The sequence below is a fragment of the Helianthus annuus genome, chromosome 2 (assembly GCF_002127325.2).
Source record: "Helianthus annuus cultivar XRQ/B chromosome 2, HanXRQr2.0-SUNRISE, whole genome shotgun sequence".
Classification (NCBI taxonomy): Eukaryota; Viridiplantae; Streptophyta; class Magnoliopsida; order Asterales; family Asteraceae; genus Helianthus; species Helianthus annuus.
In genome coordinates, this window is record NC_035434.2 from 58,376,505 (window position 1) to 58,385,258 (window position 8,754).

At 33.0% G+C, this 8,754-nt stretch overlaps 1 protein-coding gene across 4 annotated transcripts; it reads right to left on the reverse strand.

Annotated features, from left to right (window-relative positions):
• Positions 1-3,236: 3,236 nt before the first annotated feature.
• Positions 3,237-7,447, reverse strand: LOC110935807 (BEL1-like homeodomain protein 3). 4 transcript variants are annotated; one of them, XM_035984039.1, is made up of 6 exons: positions 7,192-7,447; positions 6,784-6,842; positions 5,744-6,484; positions 4,615-4,982; positions 3,869-3,929; positions 3,237-3,787 (listed from the first exon to the last, which is right to left on the reverse strand). In XM_035984039.1, exons 3-6 carry the CDS (start codon positions 6,401-6,403, stop codon positions 3,488-3,490), a joined length of 1,389 nt encoding a protein of 462 aa, XP_035839932.1. In that variant the 5' UTR covers positions 6,404-6,484; positions 6,784-6,842; positions 7,192-7,447; the 3' UTR covers positions 3,237-3,487. The 4 variants fall into 4 exon arrangements, with proteins under 4 accessions (XP_035839932.1, XP_035839934.1, XP_022033852.1 ...); XM_035984041.1 differs by having other exon boundaries at positions 5,744-6,480; positions 6,781-6,842; XM_022178160.2 differs by lacking the exon at positions 6,784-6,842.
• Positions 7,448-8,754: the final 1,307 nt, after the last annotated feature.

Genomic DNA, 8,754 nt, shown 5'->3' on the forward strand with positions numbered 1-8,754 from the left:
CATCCATTCAGGAGAAGTGTTATTGTAGGCAGCTTCAAGGGCAGTCCAGATTTGACGCGCAGTGGTAAGACCGAGCACTTCAGCAACCGCCTCTTCGGTTAAAGAGGCGTGGAGAATAAGAATGGCCTGCTGATCGGTGGGGAGCCAAGCGGCATAGGCTGAATTGGCTTGTTCCTTGGATTCAATAGTGAGGGTTTGGGATGGAGCGGAGAGGGTTCCATTTATGTGGGGAATGAGTTTTTGATTAGCAAGGAGAAGGAGTATTTGATTATGCCAGATAAGATAGTTAGAGGAGGAAAGCTTGACTGTGATCATGTGGAGGAGGGTGGCCATGGGGAGGGTATTTTCGGTGGTGGTGGTGGTGGACATGATGAAGAAGGTTGCGGTTTAGGGTGAGAAAGAGGATCAAAATCGGCGGTTAGGGTGAGAAACAAAAGAGGATCGATATCAAGCTGATACCATGTAATAAGGTTAATTCTCTCTGATTAAACAAGAGAGATTTGATGATATTATATACTTGATTTACATTGTACAAAAAGGAAACAAATAAATACAAATCATCTACACAATCACTAATTGATACAATGAGAAAATCATGGGATTCTATATTATCTTTTAGTTATGATTTTCTCGCTTGTAGGATCTGAGTTTAACTTGTATGCTTTGGGTGAACAATAATGAATGAAATTCAAGATATAAATGTTAAGTGCGGAATTATATGAGCATACAAGAGCGGAAAGTTATATCGAAACTGCTTTCTATTAATAATAAAAAATACAATAATAAATAAATGATTATACAAACTCCCCGTCAGCCTGATCACACACTTTGCTATTTGTACAAAAGGAATGTTTGTGATAAAATAGATTTCTATCACATGAGATCTATTTATACAAGTACAAAAGCTTTGTTTGCAATCAGCTGACGTCACCCTAATAGTGACATCTAACATTCTATCTGAAAAGATTCCTCAGATGTTAACAAACATCATTGGGAATCTTACATTTGATTTATTACATTAAACATCTGTTCTAAGCTAAACACTGTTACATTTATTAAACCTCTATTCTTTAAATCGTTGTTGGCTTGTATGGACGGCTCCCGTCCACGGTGTAGTCGGGGTTGTGACAGCAACCATACCTAATTTACTGCCATCAACATCCATTTTCGTCAAGTCATCTTCAAGTTATTCTTGTATACCCTCTCACTAGTCGTGATTTCACTTAGCAACATGTGATTCTCTCAAATTGTTGGGAAAGAGATTCACTAAAAAGAAGAGTAAACATAAGACATTCTTGCATTCCCTTTAACTAGTTGTGATTTCGCTTAGCAAACATGTGAATCTCTCAAATCGTTGGGAAAGGCATTCACCATAATTAAAGATGAGTAAACATCTCATAAATCAGCACCAACAATTGAACTCATGTTAAGATATACACCAGGAGTGCCTTCCAATAGCTCTACAACGTTGTCCCACAACTAGGTTGTAGATTTGTAGTGAAATAAGATATGGTAGATCTCATTAGGTTGAACCATAGCAACGATACCCATTGCTTGTGAACTGTTTTGATGATTGAACAAAGATCAAACACAATGGTTAAATACTTAAATTTATAGATTAAGAAACTAATCGGTTGATTCAAGAACACATGCTCTGATACCACTTGTTGGATGGAATATCAACAAGTTCTAAGTTTGATTAATTAGTTGATTTGGCAGTAGAAGATTCAACAAAACTAATCATCAGAAACACTTGCTTAACCAATCAAGAACACAATAAAATTTTGAGAATGGTAATCAACTTAGTTTATACGAATAATTCATACACATTTTGAATTGCAACTCCTATGCTATACTAGCTAACACAATCCCTAAGTGATCACAAAATATAATTATATATATACACAAGATTACACAGGTTTCACATAAAGATTACAAGTTCTTCATGAAATTTATGTGACAATTATTCTGACATGAGTGACTAGTACGAACTCTTCTTGGGTAGTAACACACCCATTAGTAACAACCCTTGATAAATAGAAATTCTACTTTGATAGAAACTTTCAACGGTAAAAACTAAAAAGTTAACTTATACGATTTTGTAACATAACAAATTAAGCGATATATGTGTAATTTGGTTGCTTTTTTTCTTATGATCTTGCAGTTTAGTGTGTTGTCTGTTGTTTGTTCTGCAGTCGAGAGTCTCTCTGGAAGCAGTCTCTCTATCTCTAGGGATAGAGGTAAATTTTGCCTACATCCCATCATTCCCAGATCCTACAAATAGTAACAACCCTTGATAAATAGAAATTCTACTTTGATAGAAACTTTCAACGGTAAAAACTAAAAAGTTAACTTATACGATTTTGTAACATAACAAATTAAGCGATATATGTGTAATTTGGTTGCTTTTTTCTTATGATCTTGCAGTTTAGTGTGTTGTCTGTTGTTTGTTCTGCAGTCGAGGGTCTCTCTGGAAGCAGTCTCTCTATCTCTAGGGATAGAGGTAAGCTTTGCCTACATCCCACCATCCCCAGACCCTACAAATAGTTTTGCTATTTGTGGGATTTACTGGGTACGAGTGATTGATTGAACAAAGCGATATATGTAATAATATCAGGATGCTTTTAGTTTTCCGTAGTATGTTTTCTAGGACAACAAAATTGGTTTTATAACAATAGTACTTGTTAGGTTGTCCAAAAGTGTCCTAAAGATCTATTGCAACATCTTTGTATAGGCCGTCCTTGATGTTGGTCCAATAAAATAAAATATCTCTCCTAAAGTACCCTATGTGGTCCTAATAGACCAAATTTGTCGAGTGCTGAAGACCGTTCTTTTGCTAGAAAGTAATAATAGCCATATGAAAATAACAAGTTGAAAGATTTCATGACGAAAATAGAAGTCTTGGAATTGTGTCACTAAAAGTGAAATTACATGCAAACACAATTTGTACAGATGACGTTAATTATTGCATAATATCCATATTTAAATAAATAGAAATATATGAAGTTCCTAACCACTAAAAATGTGACATGTGTTAAGTGCAATGAATATAATCCGTATCATATACATAAAACTTGTCACATTTCACTAAATTATCTTAATGTCTTTTCTAAATGTCGCTCATATGTCTGTCTTTGTCTCATATGTTATCATACATATTAAAAATCAATCAAAATCACTAAGACACAAACAACAATAACTCATGTATTCTTTGTTTACAAGAAAACATTCATTCGTGCCTAATAATAAAAAAATATATATATGTATACAACAAATTATTGCTTTATTACATATGATGAATGTATTATATATCTTTACATAGAAACTAACCTCCAAATAAAAAAAAAAAGTATATTTTTCAACCAAAAGACCACCCAAATTCACAAATTCGAGTCCAGAATGCGATTTATGTTCGTGTTCTTCGTGGTTTTATGCATATTCGTGATTGTGTGCATTCCACGACCATCAAAGGCTTACACAAATTTTATTACACAACAAAATCAGGTAACAACTGAGGATCATCAAACCTGTATTGGTCTGCTAGATCAATGTGCCTTTGTCCCATAAATCCATTCACTTCCAGATCATTTCCAAAATCAAGATTTGCGTTTTTCTGCAACTCTTTCGCTTTGTCATCGGAAGAAGATGATTGACCTATTGATGCTTTCCCAGCTTGTTCCGGTGAAGATCTACAGTTCACCTCCTCATTACCGAACTCTTCTTTGTACATGTCTTCAACCATTGGTTTCCAAAGGCGCACACGAGCATTTATAAACCAGTTTGCAATCTGACACACGCATAAAACTTGATTTATAACAAGTTAAACGTAAAACTTGAAAGAATACATACAACTCGATTATCAACATACCTGGCTTCTAGTGAGACCCGTTTGTCTTGCTAGCATGATCTTCTCTGAATCTTTCGGGTAACTAAAGATAACAATAGTAACATTAGTTAATGTAAGTTAAAAAGTTCAATACCTATATGCATGAACCACTAACACCACGTAAGGGATTTGTTAATCTAATTATTTATAGATAACTTACCAAGTAGGGTTTTTTAACATGAAACACAACGCTCTAATTATATATTACTAATTTACCATTCATCTAATAATATTAATCTAGTTAACCCAACTCCACCAGTATTATCATATTAACCAGTTTTTTTTACAAGTATCACAACCTAGTTTTTGACATTAACTATGTATAAACAATTTACCATTTTTTAGAAGTATCCTTATTGTTATGGTCAACTCACCCATTCTTTTTTGTTTTTACATGTAACACAACATAGGTTTTGACACTCTAATTTTTTAGTATATGAATAATTTACCATTTTTTTAAAAATATTGTTCAGGTAAACCCAACCCAACCTGATCCGACCCGCATTGAGCTGCTTATATATTTTTTTTTTAAATCTTACATGTTACACAACCTGGTTTTTGAGACACTAATTATTTGTAAATGATTTACCATTCTTGTAAACATATTGTTCTAGTAATTAAACCCCACCCAATCCGTTCTTTTTCTTTTTGTTTATACATTTACACAACCTTGACACCTCTAATTAATCTATAAACTTAGAAAACAGCATTTAAGAAAGAAAACATACGGGTTAAGAAAATGTTCAAAAAGCCAAGCACGAAGGATAGAAACCGAGCCTTCAGGCAACCCTCTTTGTGGTCTCCAGGAATGACGCATAACACCAAGCGGATTTAAGCTTCGTTGTTGCCTGAGCTGCTTTTCGACGTTACGAAGACGAGGTAACACCCTCTCCGATGAATCATCATGCTCGCCAAGAGTTTGCCGGGTTGCTTGAATTTGTGCATTTACTGCATCGCGCAAGCATCGAAAGTGTCGAGAAATTGTTTGGTGAGCAAGTGCTGTGTATGATCTTGCAACCCCGCAACCGGTCACCATATCTAATGACCCCTCAACGATTCTGAGTTGTTGGCAATATTCTCGGTATTTTCTGTCGACCTATACAACACATTACACAAGCATTGTTTAATATGTTTCTAGTATGTTCAAGAGTCCACTCAAAAGGGTCATTTCATGTGTTTGGAGGTCTGTTTTGAAATTATGTTATATATTATTATTATTATTATTATTATTATTATTATTATTATTATTATTATTATTATTATTATTATTATTATTATTGTTGTTATTATTATTATTATTATAAAATTGAAGATAATATAGATAAAATTGGATGGTAAAACACATGGTCTACACAACTAAATTCAGATTTTACATTTTGCTTCAATAAAATAACAATTTTGAAGCTTTCTTTATAAATATTAGATATGATTTCAAGAATTATGTTTTTTTTTTTTTTTTTTTTTTTTTTTTACAATGGAATTACCTTTTCCTCGTTAGAGGATCAACAATGGTGTTTATGCTCTCCACAAATGTTGATGTGTCACAAATGTGGACGACCAGCCCACGGATGTCGCATTGAATGTGTCCGTCCGTGGATGTTTTTGGAGAGCATGCATGATGCATGTGTGGACGAACGGATCACCGACGGGCAAATGGACCACGTATTTAATTATTTTTTTTCTTTCTTTTTATAAAAGTTCAATTTTATATTATAAACTTGTATAATTTGTAAAGTTTGTAAAAGTTAAGATTATAATCTTGATAAACACTTTCATTGTGGACATCAACACCCCCTTAGATAATCAAGAAACATGGAAATGTAAGGAAAATATGAACTTTTAAGGGAAAGATTGTACCTCATCCAACAAAGAAAACAGTTTGGTGATCTTGTTTCGAAGCTCGTTTTTCTCTGAAGCCGAAAGGTCAGCAGACGAACTTGTGGAAGACTCGAGAGGGACAGATTGGAGCTCGACTCGTGAATAATTTTCATCAGATTTATGTAGATTGTTGCGTTTATTCATCTTTAGCTGCCTCATAGCTTCATGAATATTAGCTACTTCTTCTAGCAATTCTTGTGCCGGTTTCAGATATCTTGAATTGTATATTCTAGGCACAACCCCTGATGGGATTTGATATGCACCTGAAACCGAGCATTGAACATTGTTCATCGGACGGTCAAAGGACAAAAAGTCAACGTTCTCAAGCTTATTGCCTCTAGAAACATGATCACTTGAATCATGAAGTTGGGGATTCAAGTAATTATATTGAAAAGGCTGCATATCCATTGAAGAAGTTATTTGCATTCCAAGACTTAGACACAATTCTTGATGGTTCTCAACTCTTGCAAGATTTTGAGGGTTTGACCGTGCTTGACCCGACAAAAGATCCAAGAAAGCCGGGTCGGTTGTATCATGGTTTTGGTACATAGAATCAATGGGAGGACAAGATGATTCTTGATAAGAATTAACTTGTTGTTGTTGGGTAGAAAGATATGAACTTGGATAATAAGTAGCCATCTTTATTTTGAAGAAATCAATCACTATCACTTAAAATTATAATTGCTGGTGAATGATCCCTTCAATTGCTGGTGGAAATACCTAAATTAACAAGAAAAAAAAACCATAACTTAATAAGAAAACAAACCCTTTTGATCATATAAATTTGTAAATAACATGTTTTTTATTAAAAAGAAAACAAAATTTTCTAACAACTAACATGTCTTTTAACATAAAGTCCAACATATTTATGAAATAATTACTCTACCCACATAAAAAGCTGCAAGCTTTTGATGATATAAGATCATGGGTCAGCTAGATTACATCTACCCACAAATAACTTTGCAATCTTTAATGATTTTAGATCATGTGTCAGCTAGATAACTGAGTAAAACTGATACCTGTACGTGATCTGGAATAAGTATGAAGACACAACCAAAGCAGCAAAAACAAATTCTTCCTAAATAGGAGACAAAAATGGATATGAACAAGAATATGTGTGTATATATATACATACACATACATATGTATATATGCATATTCCACAAAATATTAAACTAAAAAAAATAATATTAAAATATTAATAAAAAACAAATTTACCAACCCATCTAATCATTGAACAATGACCATCTCCAGAAAACAATGAATATAGTTTGCAATAATTGGATAGCAGGCAAACAAAAACAAGATTATCTAGAATTAAAATCAAAATTTCCAGCTCATTATGCAAATAAAATAAAATTAAACACACCAAAAGTAAGATTATTGATTATTAATATGATTATTAATTATGAAAGAAGCAAACCTACCATCTCCACGTGGGGTAGAACCAGAAGCTCAAAAAATGAAAATGAAATTGAAATTGGGATTCAAATATGGAATGATTGGAAGAAAAGAATTAAGGGTGTTTGGAGAAACATTTGGAAATGAAATGGGTGTTGCTTAAATTGTGTGATTTGTTTAAGAGTAGCTTAAAAATGATTGCTTGAAAATGGGGATTGTGGAACTCTAATTGTAACCACCAGTTGGTGGACCTAAACTAATCTTCTTATATCTACTTGTTTGTATTCAACCTTCAATTAAAGCATTCTTTTATTGTTGTTGCAAGTAGTTGTTGCTTGCAGTTTGTGGCTCTCATATGTTCAATTTGGTTTATTTAATTTATTACCATTTCTACCAAACACATTTCATATATATTTTTTGAGGAATTCGGTTTATATTGGACTTGTGATTTATTTGTTTAAAGACTATTGTTGTCATTGTTACTATTACTGTTAAACATATAGGTAGAGTGAATAGTTTTTTTTTTTTTTTTTTTTTTGAACGGTAAAAATTTATAAAAACTAGCAAAGAGCTAGAAAAGAAGCACCAAAGTTACATTACATGAATAGGATTCTGGATCCACGTCACCCAACTAACATTCAACTTTCTATTCGTATTAAAATACCACCAATACGAGTAATTAAGAATATCATCAAGTAATAATAACTTGAACCGGCGATCATGCATGAAGACTGTATCGTTCTGGAATCTCTAAATCACCCACTATGTCGTCAAAATGATACCATGAATTGGCTTTCTTTTCTTTGTCAATATATTTTATGAATCGAACCAAATAATCATACCGAACGGACTAAGATCACCACTATGCATAGCATCTAGCCATCTAACAATGGAATTCCAAACCCTCGACATTGTGTGAATAGTGTTTTTATTTCAGTTTCACTTTTGATTATGTCATTAATTTGATTATTCTCTAATAACTTGTGTGCGTTAATTTTAAGCTAAATAGTTTTGTTTTAGAGCAAATTACTTTTTGAGTCCTTGTGTTTCAGTGGTTTTAACCATTTGAGTCCAAAATCAAAAGGTTTAATGCCCTGAGTCCCTAACCGCTCATTTTATAACGTTTTGAAAAAGTTTGTTCTTTTTTTATTTTTTTACCGTTTTGAGTCCAATTTTGTTAATAAAATTTGACTCAAAAGATTAAAAAAAAATTGGACTCAAAAGATTATAAAAAAGCGTGTAGGGACTCAAGGCTTTAAACATTTTGATTTTGAACTCAAATGGTTAAAACCACTAAAACAAGTATTTTACTCTTTGTTTTATATTTTTCTTGACATTCAGTTATATTTTTTTGAAAGCGGAATTGTATTCAAATAAGGGTATTATTTGGTATCGTAAGCTATAACTGGGTGCCGTGACGAACCGAATAAGATCGGTACTGGTATCGATATTATTGGAACTGGAACCGGTACCTATATTCCTTCAGTGTAAAACACGTGTCAATATACTTTTCTGTATATTATAACTTTATATTTGGGTTTTCTCTTTCAGTTTGTATAGCGAATGTCGATAGCGTAATGAATCAAATC

Bases quoted from the DNA above. Each gene is read 5' to 3' on its own strand.
- LOC110935807 (XM_022178160.2), bottom strand. From the start codon at position 6,403: ATGGCTACTTATTATCCAAGTTCATATCTTTCTACCCAACAACAACAA. The intron at 4,983-5,743 runs GTACAATCTTTC...TGTGTTGTATAG, and splicing joins TGTTTTCTTTGTTGGATGAG to GTCGACAGAAAATACCGAGA. The intron at 3,788-3,868 runs GTATGTTGATAA...TGCGTGTGTCAG, and splicing joins CGGGTCTCACTAGAAGCCAG to ATTGCAAACTGGTTTATAAA.